General features: G+C 46.2%; 1 protein-coding gene across 10 annotated transcripts in view; it reads left to right on the top strand.

Annotated features, from left to right (window-relative positions):
- Positions 1-15,027, top strand: part of LRCH3 (leucine rich repeats and calponin homology domain containing 3) — a 106,265-nt gene that overhangs the window by 53,827 nt on the left and 37,411 nt on the right. For 8 of the 10 annotated variants that reach the window (XR_009544785.1, XR_009544786.1, XR_009544788.1 and 5 more), the window contains exons 9-12: positions 2,339-2,493; positions 6,107-6,183; positions 7,972-8,023; positions 14,162-14,212. Coding sequence is in view for 5 of the 10 variants with exons in the window: in XM_060172218.1 (XP_060028201.1) it covers positions 2,339-2,493; positions 6,107-6,183; positions 7,972-8,023; positions 14,162-14,212 (335 nt within the window). In the remaining 5 variants the exon portion in view is untranslated. The remainder of the gene's footprint in view (positions 1-2,338; positions 2,494-6,106; positions 6,184-7,971; positions 8,024-14,161; positions 14,213-15,027) is intronic. The other 2 variants (XR_009544787.1, XR_009544789.1) reach the window with 1 other exon arrangement.

Consider the following 15,027-nt stretch of genomic DNA (forward strand, 5'->3'; position numbering starts at 1 on the left):
TGAACCTGGGTCTTTGCACACATTAATGCTGTGCTCATCCAGCTGCACCACCACCCAGCCCCACCACCAAAATAATTTTTACAGTAATGTCTGGGATCTAAAACGTCTCTGGAGAAACAGTCTCAGTAGCAATTTTTTTTCCTTTTAGTGTGGTATTTTTGTTGTTGTTGTTGTTGTTGTTGAAAAATGTGTTTCTATTGATTTCATAATGATTGACAAGACTGTAGGATAAGAGGGCTACAATTCCCACCACCAGATTTCAGTACCCCACCCTCCATTGGAAGCTTCCCTGTTCTATTTCTCTGAGAGCATGAACCAAAGTTCTTTATGGGGAGCAGAAGGTGGGGCTTCTGGCTTCTGTCAGGCTGGCTGATGGTGGTACTGGGAGCTGCATCTGGGGCCTCAGAGCCTCAGACAGAGTGTCTGTCTGCATGACTGTCATGCTCTCTCCCCAACCTTTCATATCTGCTCCTTGCTGTGTGCGTCTGTCCTGCTCTCTGTACTCCACTTTGTTCTTAGGCTTTGTCTTTCCTGTTAAGAAGGCCATGCTGACTTGTCTGCTTCTCAGCCCTCCTTGGAGCTCCAAGCTTACAACATGGAGGGAGAAAAGCAGATGGGCTTTTCAGCGCTCAAAACTTTTCAGGGCCAAAGTAATGATACAGATATGTGTGTGTGTTTATGGGAATGGTAACACACAGTTCTTGAGCAGAGATGCAGCTCACTAGCAGAAAACATTTGTATGTGTGAAACACTTAAAAAATGTTTTTTATTATCTTTATTTATTGGATAGAGAGCCAGAAATCAAGAGGGAGGGGGTGATAGAGAGGGAGAGAGACAGAGAGACACCTGCAGCCCTGCACTCGTAAAGCTTTCCCCCAGGTCCTTGCATATTGTAACACATGCGCTCAACCAGGTGCACCACCACCCGACCCAAAACACTGTTTAATCATTGGCACGGGGGGAAAAGTTGAAGAGATAAAAATAGATTAAAAAATTATTCTTCCGGGAGCGCAGCGGGTTAAGTGCACATGGCGCTAAGTGCAAGGACCGGCATAAGGATCCCGGTTCAAGCCCCCGGCTCCCCACCTGCAGGGGAGTCACTTCCCAGGCGGTGAAGCAGGTCTGCAGGTGTCTGTCTTTCTCTCCCCCTCTCTGTCTTCCCCTCCTCTCTCCATGTCTCTCTGTCCTGTCCAACAACAACGACATCAATAATAACTACAACAATAAGACAACAAAGGCAACAAAAGGAAATAAAGAAAAAAGAAAAAAAATATTCTTCCTCCCTTCTTTATAGATTCAAGGTCTTAAAGCAGTAAAGAGTTTTCCAGCAGTCGGTTGGTTGTGCAGTGGGTTAGCACAGGGGGTGCAAAGTGCAAGGACTGGTTCAAGGATCCCAGTTCGAGCCCCCCGCTCCCCACCTGCAGAGGAGTCGCTTCACAGGTGGTGAAGCAGGTCTGCAGGTGTCTGTCTGTCTCTCCCCCTCTCTGTCTTGCCCTCCTCTCTCCATTTCTCTCTGTCCTATCCAACAACAACGACAACAACTACAACAGTAAAAAACAAGAGCAACAAAAGGGATAAATAAATAAATATTTTTTTTAAAAAAGAGTTTTCCAGGGCTGACCTGTGTTGCACCCAGTTGAGTGCATGTGCTACATGGTGCAAAGACTCAGGTTCAAGCCCCCAGCCTTCAGCTGCAGGGGGAAAGCTTCATGAGTAGTTAATCTATCTGCTTATCTTGGGTAGAGACCAAGAGAAATTGAAAGGGAAGGAGGATATATAGAGAAAAAGAGATGCCTGCCGTCCTGCTTCACCATTTGTGAAGCTTCCTCCCTGCAGGTGGGGACCATGGACTTGAACCAGGGTTCTTGCTCACGGCGTGTATGTGCTCAACCAGGTGCGCCACCACTCCGCCCAAGTCTTACCTAATTTACACTTTTCATTCATTCCACTTTTCTCTAGAAAGTACTAGGGAAAAGCAAGGAAAGAAGTTTAATGTTGGCAACTAGGCAGTGGTGCACCTGGTAGAGAACATGATGTCATGTACAAAGACCAGCGTTCAGGCCCGGGTTCAAGCCTCTTGTCCCCACTTGCAGCAGGGAAGCTTCACAAGCAGTGAAGCAGTGCGCTTCTTCTCTGCTTCCCCCTTCCCTCCCAACTTCTCTGTCTTGTTAAATAAAAGAAGGAGTGGGAAAACTAATGGCTTCTTGGAGCAGTGGACTTTTGTAGGCACCCAGCCCCAAGTGGTAACCCTGGAGGCGGTAATAATAGTAATAGTACATATAATAGGAATTTCCTGTCTTACTGTTAACTTGGACTTTGTCCTGTGTGCTGTGCACAGGTGAACATGATCTGGATCAGACTGACTACATTGACAGCTGTGCTGCGGAGGAGGAAGATGAGGAGGAGGATGAGAAACGGCCTAAGAGTCTGGACACAGACAGCCTCAGCTCACAGTTCATGGCGTACATTGAGCAAAGGCGGATCTCCCACGAGGTAGTGACGTAGGGTCAGCTTAAGTGTGCTGTTACCCTAGAGGAAAAAGCAGCTCGTGATGCCGTCCACTGGTCTGGGTGTAATTACTTATTTTGTCATCTTCGGTTCCAGCTTCATTACTCGACTTTTCCCATTTATTTTTAAAATCTCATGGTCTCAACCGGGCCTGTTGATTTTATTTTTGTTCAGATAAAAAGTCGTTTAAGAATTTTGAAGAAGTAAAGGAGTTAGAAGAGTATTGCAAAGCCTTTGAGGTGATGGGAAACAGTGGCTATACTTTCTGTTGTGCATACTGCTTTTTATTCTTGCTAACTGGTAAATCATACTCTGGTCAGCAGTGAGGCATTGAGCCAAATTGCATTGTTTTTATAGTGGTTTTAGTTAGAATGCACCTTCTGTGCTAAGTCACACAGGATGTAAGTTGTTTGCCATTAAAATTCCTAGACTCCTCATATTGGAGCAGAGTTGACGGGGAAACAAGTGAGCATTCATCTCACTGTAGACTCTCTGCCAGTCCCCGAGGGCTTCCAGTAGCATTCTTCAACAACTCCGGTCAGCACAGCAAATGACAGCACTTGAGAATGTATGATGCTGTTGTCTGGAGTTGGTTCTCGGGCTCTGATCAGAGATTATTTGAGAAATACTTGGGAACTTCTTGAAGAATGATGTATTTATTCTGTTAAACAGAAATTGAATAACCCGGGCTGTGATCAGAGATTATTTGAGAAATACTTGGGAACTTCTTAAAGAATGATGTATTTATTCTGTTAAACAGAAATTGAATAATCACCCAAGTGCGCATGTTATGGCATGATATTATTCTGTGGTGTTTTATTTTAAGAAATTCCTTGCTTTTCCTACCTAAAGACTCTTGAATAGTTTCTTATCTTCAGAAAATAATTTTGTATTTAAAGCTGGGTAAAGTGATATACATCCAAAGGCCTGTAGCTCAAAACAGCAATGTAGCAGCTGATTAGTGAAAAGCCACATGTGGTTCAGACCCTATTAAAGAACAGTGGTTTGGAATAAGATTAATAGTGCATGCTATAACTTTGACAGATGGGGAGTCCTTTTTCTTTTCAGGTGGTGCTTGGACCAAATTATGACCAGTTTGCCTTTAGATCAGGTATTTGTACGAAAAGTAAAATGCCTATTAATACTACTGGTAAAATTTATAGTACCATTCTGTTGGCTATTTTAATAAAAATTATGAATTTCAGCTACCTTTTATGCATACTGGTCTTGATGATTATATACTAAAGGTTCTTTATGATTCTGTTTTTTTACTTTATTTTATTTTGATTCTGTGTTTTAAGAGTTGCTAAAACTTGATCTACAAAAATATGCTGAAGCAGGGGCTAGAGAGAGAGCATAATGGTTATGCATTGTGGTGGTTCAGTCTGTAGCACCACTGTGAGCCAGAGTGGAGCAGGCCCTTGGGGAAATCAAGATTCAGTGCTTTGAGCTGGGGAGATAGCATAGTGGCTATGCAAAACAGCCTTCATGGCTCAGGCTCTGAAATTCCAGGTTCAGTCCCCAGCACCACCATAAACCAGACCTGAGCTCTGGGGGGAATATATATAGATATAATAGCATTATATCTGTATATATTAAATAGTATTATCCTGGGTGAGTTATTACCAGTGAAGCGCTATTTCTTAGTAACTGGGGAGATGACTTGGTTAGTAGAGCACTGAACTCACATGTCTGAGCCTTCCAGCTCCACCCTCAGCACCATTGTTCTGTCTCATGGGAAACCCGCTCTCTGATGTAATTAATGAAATAAATAAGATATATTCATGGTGAAATAGCTCACTTGGATAGTGATCCAGGTTCAAGCCTAGGCCCCACCTGTTGAAGGAAGCTTTGGTGCTGTGGTCTCTTTCACTTTGTCTCTCTATCTAAAAAGAAAAAAAAAAAGTGGGGGGGGGGGCAGGGCTAACTAGCATAATGGTATGCAAAGAGATTCTACTGCCTGAGGCTCCAAAGTCCCAGGTTCAATCCCCTTACCACCCTAAGCCAGGGCTGAGCAGTGCTCTGGTGGAAGGGAAAAAAAAAAGAGACTTGTTGAGTACTACCTAAACCTAGTTGTTAAAAAATAATTTGAGGCTTTTTAATACACTAGTATTGTATAATTTTATTATACACTCACTTCTGTAAAGGTATTATAATAACACAAGGTATATATGCAGAGTATTTTGGTTTTTTGTTTGTTTTACCAGAGCACTACTCAGTTCTGTTGTATAGTGGTACTGGGGATTGAACCTGGGACTTTGGAGCCTCAGATATGAGAGTCTCTTTGCATAACCATTCCTTTTTTTTTTTTTTTTTTTGCCTCCAGGGTTATTGCTGGGGCTCAGTGCCTGCACCATGAATCCACTGCTCCTGGAGGCCATTTTCCCCCCCTTTTGTTGCCCTTGCTGTTGTAGCCTTGTTGTGGTTATTATTGTTGTTGATGTCGTTCGTTGTTGAAAAGGACAGAGAGAAACGGAGAGAGGAGGGAAGACGGGGGGGGGGGGGGGGGGGGAGAGAGAAAGACAGGCACCTGCAGACCTGCTTCACCGCCTGTGAAGTGACTCCCCTGCAGGTGGGAAGCCTGGGGTTTGAACCTGGATCCTTATGCCGGTCCTTGCGCTTCGCGCCATATACGCTTAACACACTGTGTTACCGCCTGACTTTCCTGAACATTTTTTTGTTAGTGAGAAAGAAAGAGAATTAGAGTATCACTCTGGTATATGCATTGCTGGTGGCCAGACTCGGGACGTCCTGCTCGAGGGTTCAGCACTGTGTATCCTGCCACCTCGGGGGCCCCAGGGAACCTATAAGTCTTATTACCTGTGCCCTCTAGTTTTATTATTCAGCATATGGTCCATATCACTTAAGCTAGTCTAATTTTCCTGGTCATACTTTTTAAATGACCTTTTCCCTTTAGTTTATAAACAAATTGTCATTAATATTTCTTTTAGTAACACGATATTTTACTGTCAGTAAGACTTGCCTTTAGCTTTACCTTGCTAGTTCATCAACAGCACTTGTTTGCATGACAGTCAGAAGCAGTGGCACATGATGGAAATGTGGAGGGAGAAATGTGCTGTGCTTCGTGAACTCTGTGATTAGAGGTGGCAGAGTGGGGAAGGCAGGGTCTCCTGTTGTAGATGGGAGGTGGTACTGGATGACTCTGAGACCCTTCCTAGATCAAGCTTCTTACACTCAGTAGATGTTGTCGCGCACTCACTGTCATTTACTCAGTTCAGTAGAAAGTGTACTTTCAAGAAAATTAGACACCTTTAAGGTACAGGTATTTTTGTGTCTACCAAACAACTAAGTGCATGTTTGCAGATTCTGTTAAAGTACCATGTTAAGGTTTGGATTTTATAGTCTCACATGAGAGAGAGAGAAACGAGCCTGACTGTGGCGTGTGCAGAACCAGTGACCAGACAGGGAGCCTTGGGCTGCGTGTCCCGTGCCCTACCCCTTGAGCACACGGTGGCCGTCTGCAAAAGTATTCTCCACGTTATATTCAGATCCTGAAATGCCAGACTGACTGTGAATTGCCTAGTCAGTATTGGGAATACATTAAGTTGGCTTATTTCTACTTTTCTTCTCCACCTAGAGCTCCTCGGTGAAGTCAGTGGGCACCAGGGAGCGCCGTAAACCAGAAGACGTGAGAAAACACCCACATCCAGACAGGTCTGAAAACCTACTCTCCTTGGCTTTTGTCTTGGGTCTAAATCATAGTAAGAGCGTGAAATTATTCTGTCTGTGAATGAGCTGTGTTAACACACTTGTGTAGATAGCTCTACTTTAGAGCCCATGTGACTGCGTGACTGTGTGTTTCTGTAGTAGGAAAGGAATAGATTTGTCAGTTCTAAGTATCACTTTAGTCATCACCTGTACAGCTCACTGGTTTGAAGATACTTAATAGCAATGAGATATTATGGTGCTCTCTCGGAAGGCTAAATGACTCTTACGATTGCCTAAGATGTGTTTAAGTGTGAGAGAGAGACACTAGACCACTGCTCAGCTTTGTCTCGTGGTCATGTGTGGGATTGATCTGGCCCTTGGGACCTCGGGCATAAAGTTGTGCACAGCCATCATTTTATTGCCCTCACCTCTGCATCTTTAGATTGAACCTCCAGTAGCAGAGACAGACAGATCTCTAAGGCTGATTGATGTGGCCATGCCACTCTACCTAGTACCTTAGAGAGTATTTTTAGGATTAGCTGGACCAATCAGAGCTGCTTTTGATTTCTGAAGGCTTGATATCTCTGGGCATGCCCTGTGCCACAGTAGTTCTGGACCAGAAGTGTCTCTCAGCAGGCAGAGTGTGGGTCCCTGCCTCCACCACAGGGGTGGTGCTGTGGTGAGATAGAGTCTTCCTCTCTGAATGTAAAGTCGGCCCAGAATGAACAAGGAGTTTACAAAACAATAACGAAGTTGAAAAATTCCCAGCCTGCCAGGCTAGCGTGGGGGTGCCTCTTCCCGGGCGAGAACGCGACTGGAGCCAGCCTGGGCTGCTACTCCCTCAGCGATGCAAGGGAGATGACTCAGGAACAGACTCGTGGCGGCGAGACAGTGCAATATATTTATTGATCAGAGAGCCAAGGCTTTTAAAGGGCAGACCCAGAAGTGGCAAGTCAGAAGTGGAAATGACTAGGAAAGGGGGAGAGAAAGGCATACGGGGCTGGAAAGGTAGAAACTTCCTTAGCAACTGTTGGGAGGATTTTAACTGGTAGGATTAATACTATCCTGCAGGCAGGGAGGGTCTTGAGGGTAGAAAGAAGACAGATCAAAGGAATGGAATGGGTGGGGATCTGTCAGGCAAAACAGTGATTATGTAGATAGGCCATAGTATCAGGAATGCAGGGTGGAGCAGGGGGAGCTGGCTTAATGTTTTAAGGAATTCCTTTGCCTCCTCTGCTTTTGTGGATACTTAAGTAGTGGACTTAGCCTGTTCTTAGGCAGTACTGAATTTACTGAGACTCTTACTCCAATTCAGAAAGAAGTGAATACCATTGATAAAACTGAGAAGCAAGTCTTACTCATTTTCTCTTAAGCATCAGATTAAGTTTTATCTTTTTCATAAAAATGAAAATTAATGAACTCCTTTTCCTGTTGTGATGAAAATCGCTTTATCAGTCCTGGGTTCAGTTCTCATCACACACACATGGTGGTGGCTGCATGTGCTACCAGGGGGTGGAACCCTTTGAGCAGAGGTCTCAGATAGCTGCATCATTACCACTGGCTGGCAGACAGTTGTTAGGTAGCTACAAAGCTTAAGCAGTGGTAAGACGCAACAAAAGCATTTCTGTAATTTGATTTCACAGCTTGAGATCGAGTTGACAGAATGCAACTGATCTTTCAGTGTTGACTGTACACTGTCTGTTAACTAATAGAAAACTGCATTAACTATAAAGTTTCACTTGCCTTGCATGTGTCTGTTTTACCAAGAATCCCTCTCCCCCTTTTTTGTATCAGATTTCCAGTTGAATCATCGTCTTCTTTGTCACTAATACCAAGTCACTATCAGGTAATTTCTGTTTTCTGTTATACTTTTGATTTTTCTTTAAAGAAGATGTTTTCTTCTTTATAATGTTTACTGTAGCTACCAAATCATTGTGAACTTCCACTGTCTCTTCAGTCTTGTGGTTAAAGTAATATATGCACCTGAATGTCTTTGGGATGCTTTCAAAGGGGCCGGTGGTGGCACACCTGGTTGAGTGTACTAGTTACAATGCTCAAGGACTTGGGTTCAAGCTTCCAGTCTCCATCTGCAGGGGGCAAGCTTCATGAGTGGTGAAGCAAGGCTGCAGGTATCTCTCTCCTTCTGTATCTCCCCCTTCCCTCTCGATTTCTGGCTGTCAATCCAATAAATAAATAAAGATAATAATTTTTTTTAAAGAATGCTTTTAAATATCAAGCAAAAAAATGAACCTTTATTTGCAAGATGACTTTATAATACATATAAAAACAATGCAAAGATGAACATAGATTAACAATAAACACATTTTAAAAATGCTGAGTGACTACAAAATAAAAATTACTTGAGTGTGTAGTGGTATAAACTATTAGCTTTCTCCCCTTCATTTTACGGGACCTGACTAAGTAAAATGAAGGGGAGAAAGCTAATAGTTTATACCACTATGCACTCGAGTAATTTTTATTTTGTAGTCACTCAGCATTTTAAAAATGTGGCTGGCTCCTGCTGTGATCAGGTGAGCTGGCTCTCTGCAGATAGGCAGGCAGAGGACGGTCAGAAGTGGACATCTTGCTTTTATCACAGTCGTCTCTTCCGCTGATTAGCTGTCAGTCATTAGACATATCACTGTATGGTCCAGCTGCCACTTTCTTAAGTTGCTAGGAAGATCTGTGGGACTTGAAAGCGCCTTGCAAATATCAGCCGCATCTATCTCCTGACTGCTTCACCCTAATGAATACCAAAACTCTCAAGGCTCACAGACCTTATACTTGAGGATCCTTTTTAAGTCTCCCTTTCTAGCCTTGTAGATGCTCCTGATTGTTAGGTTAGAGTTTGTTCTTGATCTCTTAGGGAGAAGACAACAATTTTAAGTTATGGAGGAAACAAGGATAGTGACTAACCTACTCAACTTAGACTGTGTTAAAGAGAGAAGGAAAGGAATAGTGGTAATTTGAGCAAGTGCAGAATGAAGGCATGAAACTAGGTACCTTGGTAATTCCTAAGGAGAGGTAATGTCACACATTGGGAAGAGCTTAAGAATCAGAAATGAGAGAAAGAGCCAGACATCACTCTGGTACATGTGCCGCCAGGGATTAAACTCAGGACCTCATGCTTGAGAGTCCAGTGCTTTATCCACTGTGCCACCTCCCGGACCATGAATCAGAAATTTCTAACGTTGATGCTACTCAATATGTGTTTGACTTTTGAGAAATTTCTGAAACATTTGGTGTATTTAATTTTCTCATTAGCATAATGGTTATGTAAAAGACTCAAGCCTTATGATCAGAGGTCTTCGGTGCAAGCCCAGCTACGCCACAAACCAGAGCTGAGCAATGGTTTAGTAAGATAGCAATAATAATTGATTAAGTTTAAAAAGAGAGAGAGCAGGGAGTCGGGCCGTAGTGCAGAGGGTTAAGTGCAGGTGGCGCAAAGCATAAGGACCAGCATAAGGATCCTGGTTCGAGCCCCCGGCTCCCCACCTGCAGGGGGGTTGCTTCACAGGTGGTGAAGCAGGTCTGCAGGTGTCTGTCTTTCTTTCCCCCTCTCTGTCTTCCCCTCCTCTCTCCATTTCTCTCTGTGCTATCCAACAACAATGATAACTACAACAATAAAAAACAAGGGCAACAAAAGGGAATAAATAAATAGAGTGAGAATACAGCGCTACTCTGGCTTATGGTGGTGCTGGGGATTTCACTTGGGCCTGCTAGCCTCAGGCATCAAGTGTGTTGCATAAAGCTCTATACCTTCCCCCCAGCCATAAAGGAATAGTTCTCCTGGGAGTCTAGCATTATAGAGAGTTCTGCTGCTTACTGACTTTGTGCTCTCACAAATGCCACATGACCTGTTATTCTCAGTGTGATTATGATGCTTATTTTCCAGAGTACAAAGAAACACTTGAAGCTGTGCATTAGAAACGCACTATAAAGCCAGACTACATAGGCAATGTTTTTGTGGTATAACAACAGAGGAGCAGGTTGGGAGAAGAACTCACAAGGGGAATTGGGAGTTTGTTTTTTGATATGGTGCATGTAAGGAAGCAGTGGGACTTTTAGGTAGCGTTTCTACAGGTGGTTGGAGGTACCTGAGAAAGCTAGAGCTCAGTCCTAGAATAGTATCGGACGCCACTAGGAAACGGTGATTTCAGGGCCAAGTGGAGGCTAGAGCTCTTAGTCTTAGATAATATCGGATGCCACTAGGAAACGGTGATTTCAGGGCCCAGTGGAGGCTAGAGCTGCTCTTAGTCTTAGATAATATCGGACGCCACTAGGAAACGGTGATTTCAGGGCCCAGTGGAGGCTAGAGCTCTTAGTCTTAGAGAATATCGGACGCCACTAAGAAACGGTGATTTCAGGGCCCAGTGGAGGCTAGAGCTCTTACTCTTAGAGAATATCGGACGCCACTAGGAAACGGTGACTTCAGGGCCCAGTGGAGGCTAGAGCTCTTACTCTTAGAGAATATCGGACGCCACTAGGAAACGGTGACTTCAGGGCCCAGTGGAGGCTAGAGCTGCTCTTAGTCTTAGAGAATATCGGACGCCACTAGGAAACGGTGACTTCAGGGCCCAGTGGAGGCTAGAGCTGCTCTTAGTCTTAGAGAATATCGGACGCCACTAGGAAACGGTGACTTCAGGGCCCAGTGGAGGCTAGAGCTGCTCTTAGTCTTAGAGAATATCGGACGCCACTAGGAAACGGTGACTTCAGGGCCCAGTGGAGGCTAGAGCTGCTCTTAGTCTTAGAGAATATCGGACGCCACTAGGAAACGGTGACTTCAGGGCCCAGTGGAGGCTAGAGCTCTTAGTCTTAGAGAATATCGGACGCCACTAGGAAACGGTGACTTCAGGGCCAGTGGAGGCTAGAGCTCTTAGTCTTAGATAATATCGGACGCCACTAGGAAACGGTGACTTCAGGGCCCAGTGGAGGCTAGAGCTCTTAGTCTTAGATAATATCGGACGCCACTAGGAAACGGTGATTTCAGGGCCCAGTGGAGGCTACAGCTCTTAGTCTTAGATAATATCTGACACCACTAGGAAACAATGATTTCAGGGCCAAGTGGTGGCACACCTGGCTAAACACACACATCACAGGGCACAAGGACTCAGGATCAAGCCCCTACTCCCCACCTGCAGGGGGAAGCTTCACGAGTGGTGGAGCAGAGCTGCAGGTGTGTCTGTCTCTCTCCCCCTCTGTCTCCCCTCCCTTCTCAATTTCTCTCTCTCTATCCAATAATAAAAATAAAAACAAAAGAAGATGACATTTTAAAAAATCCTTAAAAAAATAAAAGAAATGAAAAGATGCCTTCAGTGAAGGAATGTAGTGAGAAGTCATAGCTCTGTGGCCGTGTCATTATGCGGAGCTCACACAGTCTGTGCAAGCTGCCTGTGGCCATGTCTGTGGCCGTGTCATTATGCGGAGCTCACACAGTCTGTGCAAGCTGCCTGTGGCCATGTCTGTGGCCGTGTCATTATGCGGAGCTCACTCAGTCTGTGCAAGCTGCCTGTGGCCATGCCTGTGGCCGTGTCATTATGCAGAGCTCACACAGTCTGTGCAAGCTGCCTGTGGCCATGCCTGTGGACGTGTCATTATGCGGAGCTCACACAGTCTGTGCAAGCTGCCTGTGGCCATGCCTGTGGCCGTGTCATTATGCGGAGCTCACACAGTCTGTGCAAGCTGCCTGTGGCCATGCCTGTGGCCGTGTCATTATGCGGAGCTCACACAGTCTGTGCAAGCTGCCTGTGGCCGTGTCATTATGCGGAGCTCACACAGTCTGTGCAAGCTGCCTGTGGCCATGCCTGTGGCCGTGTCATTATGCGGAGCTCACACAGTCTGTGCAAGCTGCCTGTGGCCATGCCTGTGGCCGTGTCATTATGCGGAGCTCACTCAGTCTGTGCAAGCTGCCTGTGGCCATGCCTGTGGCCGTGTCATTATGCGGAGCTCACACAGTCTGTGCAAGCTGCCTGTGGCCATGTCTGTGGCCGTGTCATTATGCGGAGCTCACACAGTCTGTGCAAGCTGCCTGTGGCCATGCCTGTGGCCGTGTCATTATGCGGAGCTCACACAGTCTGTGCAAGCTGCCTGTGGCCATGCCTGTGGCCGTGTCATTATGCGGAGCTCACACAGTCTGTGCAAGCTGCCTGTGGCCATGTCTGTGGCCGTGTCATTATGCGGAGCTCACACAGTCTGTGCAAGCTGCCTGTGGCCATGTCTGTGGCCGTGTCATTATGCGGAGCTCACTCAGTCTGTGCAAGCTGCCTGTGGCCATGCCTGTGGCCGTGTCATTATGCGGAGCTCACACAGTCTGTGCAAGCTGCCTGTGGCCATGCCTGTGGACGTGTCATTATGCGGAGCTCACACAGTCTGTGCAAGCTGCCTGTGGCCATGCCTGTGGCCGTGTCATTATGCGGAGCTCACACAGTCTGTGCAAGCTGCCTGTGGCCATGCCTGTGGCCGTGTCATTATGCGGAGCTCACACAGTCTGTGCAAGCTGCCTGTGGCCGTGTCATTATGCGGAGCTCACACAGTCTGTGCAAGCTGCCTGTGGCCATGCCTGTGGCCGTGTCATTATGCGGAGCTCACACAGTCTGTGCAAGCTGCCTGTGGCCATGCCTGTGGCCGTGTCATTATGCGGAGCTCACACAGTCTGTGCAAGCTGCCTGTGGCCATGCCTGTGGACGTGTCATTATGCGGAGCTCACACAGTCTGTGCAAGCTGCCTGTGGCCATGCCTGTGGCCGTGTCATTATGCGGAGCTCACACAGTCTGTGCAAGCTGCCTGTGGCCATGCCTGTGGCCGTGTCATTATGCGGAGCTCACACAGTCTGTGCAAGCTGCCTGTGGCCATGCCTGTGGCCGTGTCATTATGCGGAGCTCACACAGTCTGTGCAAGCTGCCTGTGGCCATGCCTGTGGCCGTGTCATTATGCGGAGCTCACACAGTCTGTGCAAGCTGCCTGTGGCCATGCCTGTGGCCGTGTCATTATGCGGAGCTCACACAGTCTGTGCAAGCTGCCTGTGGCCATGCCTGTGGCCGTGTCATTATGCGGAGCTCACACAGTCTGTGCAAGCTGCCTGTGGCCATGCCTGTGGCCGTATCATTATGCGGAGCTCACACAGTCTGTGCAAGCTGCCTGTGGCCATGTCTGTGGCCGTGTCATTATGCGGAGCTCACACAGCCTGTGCAAGCTGCCTGTGGCCATGTCTGTGGCCGTGTCATTATGCGGAGCTCACACAGTCTGTGCAAGCTGCCTGTGGCCATGTCTGTGGCCGTGTCATTATGCGGAGCTCACTCAGTCTGTGCAAGCTGCCTGTGGCCATGCCTGTGGACGTGTCATTATGCGGAGCTCACACAGTCTGTGCAAGCTGCCTGTGGCCATGTCTGTGGCCGTGTCATTATGCGGAGCTCACACAGTCTGTGCAAGCTGCCTGTGGCCATGCCTGTGGCCGTGTCATTATGCGGAGCTCACACAGTCTGTGCAAGCTGCCTGTGGCCATGCCAGTAAAAATTATGTTAGTCCCCAGCTCCCTAACTGCAGGGGGGTCACTTTACGGCCAGTGAAGCAGGTCTGCAGGTGTCTGTCTTTCTCTCCCCCTCTCTGTCTTCCCCTCTTCTCTCTCCTACCCAACAACAACAGCAATGACAATAATAACAACAAGGGCAACATAATGGGAATAATGGCCTCCAGGAGCAGTGGATTCATAGTGGATTCACCAAGCCCCAGTGATAACCCTGGAGGCAAAAATAAATTAGTTAATTAAAATAAAATAAAAATCATGTTAGTTTGTTGCTTATCCTTGTGTAAATTCTCAGCTATTTAAGGGAAGAGGCAGGAACTTGTAATTAAGAAGCCTAAAAATGTACTAGGCAAGAGATAGAGAAGTTAATGTGACTAGTTGTCTTAGTAGGTAGCAGTTAATTCTTTCGTTGTTGCTGACTCTGACCAGCTTTCTTTATTTGGGGTGGCTGGGGACATACAGCAGAAGGCGTCACAAAGTCCACAGAAGCAGCAGTGCGCCCTAGGTGGTGAGGTGAGTCTGTATCGTTACTTTATCTTGGGTTTTCCTTCTTTCTTCACTTTTGATAGAAACCAAGAGAAATTGGGGTGGGGAGAACTAGAGGGAAAGAGGAAGAGACACACTTGTAGCTCTTCTCACTGCTTGTGAAGCTCCCGCCCGGGTCCCTGTGTATGGAGATTTGTTTCTGTGCCAGCTATACCCCCACCTGGCCCTCAAATTTTGTTGATTACTTAAGGGAAAATCTGCAGCCTTGATTCACCACTCAGAGCTTTCCCCCTGCCAGTGGGGATTGGGGACTTGAACGTGGGTCCTCGCACACTGTAACGTGTGCTCAACCAGGTGCACCACCACCCAGCCCCTCTGGAGGTTATTACACTCCCTTACCTTGTCAGGTAAATCCTCTCCCTCACCTGTTTTCAAAGCATGGTCTAATGAGTAGCAGTCCTGAGAGCCACATCTGGCTTGGCTAGTGGCATCACTGTCTAACAGGAAGACTCTGCATAGTGTTTCAGTTTTAATTCTCGCCTTCTGTGTTACTGTTTATACTTTGCTACACCCTTTTGTGTAATAATAGTTCGTATATTTCCACTACAAGTTAAACATGTGCCATATTTTGGTCTGTGAAAAGGAAGCTCACTAAATTAATGTTGTACTGTATTTTTCATTCTCTTTGCCTTCTCCTTTTTTCTACTGTGCCACATTCCCAGCTACTGCCTTCTCTTCTCCCTTCATTTTATGGTCTTTATTTCCTTAGAAACTATATAGAGGCATCATTTCATGTGCATTTTCACCTGGTGGTAAAAGAAATTATTTAGGAACCTAAACAT

The sequence above is a fragment of the Erinaceus europaeus genome, chromosome 14 (assembly GCF_950295315.1).
Source record: "Erinaceus europaeus chromosome 14, mEriEur2.1, whole genome shotgun sequence".
Classification (NCBI taxonomy): domain Eukaryota; kingdom Metazoa; phylum Chordata; class Mammalia; order Eulipotyphla; family Erinaceidae; genus Erinaceus; species Erinaceus europaeus.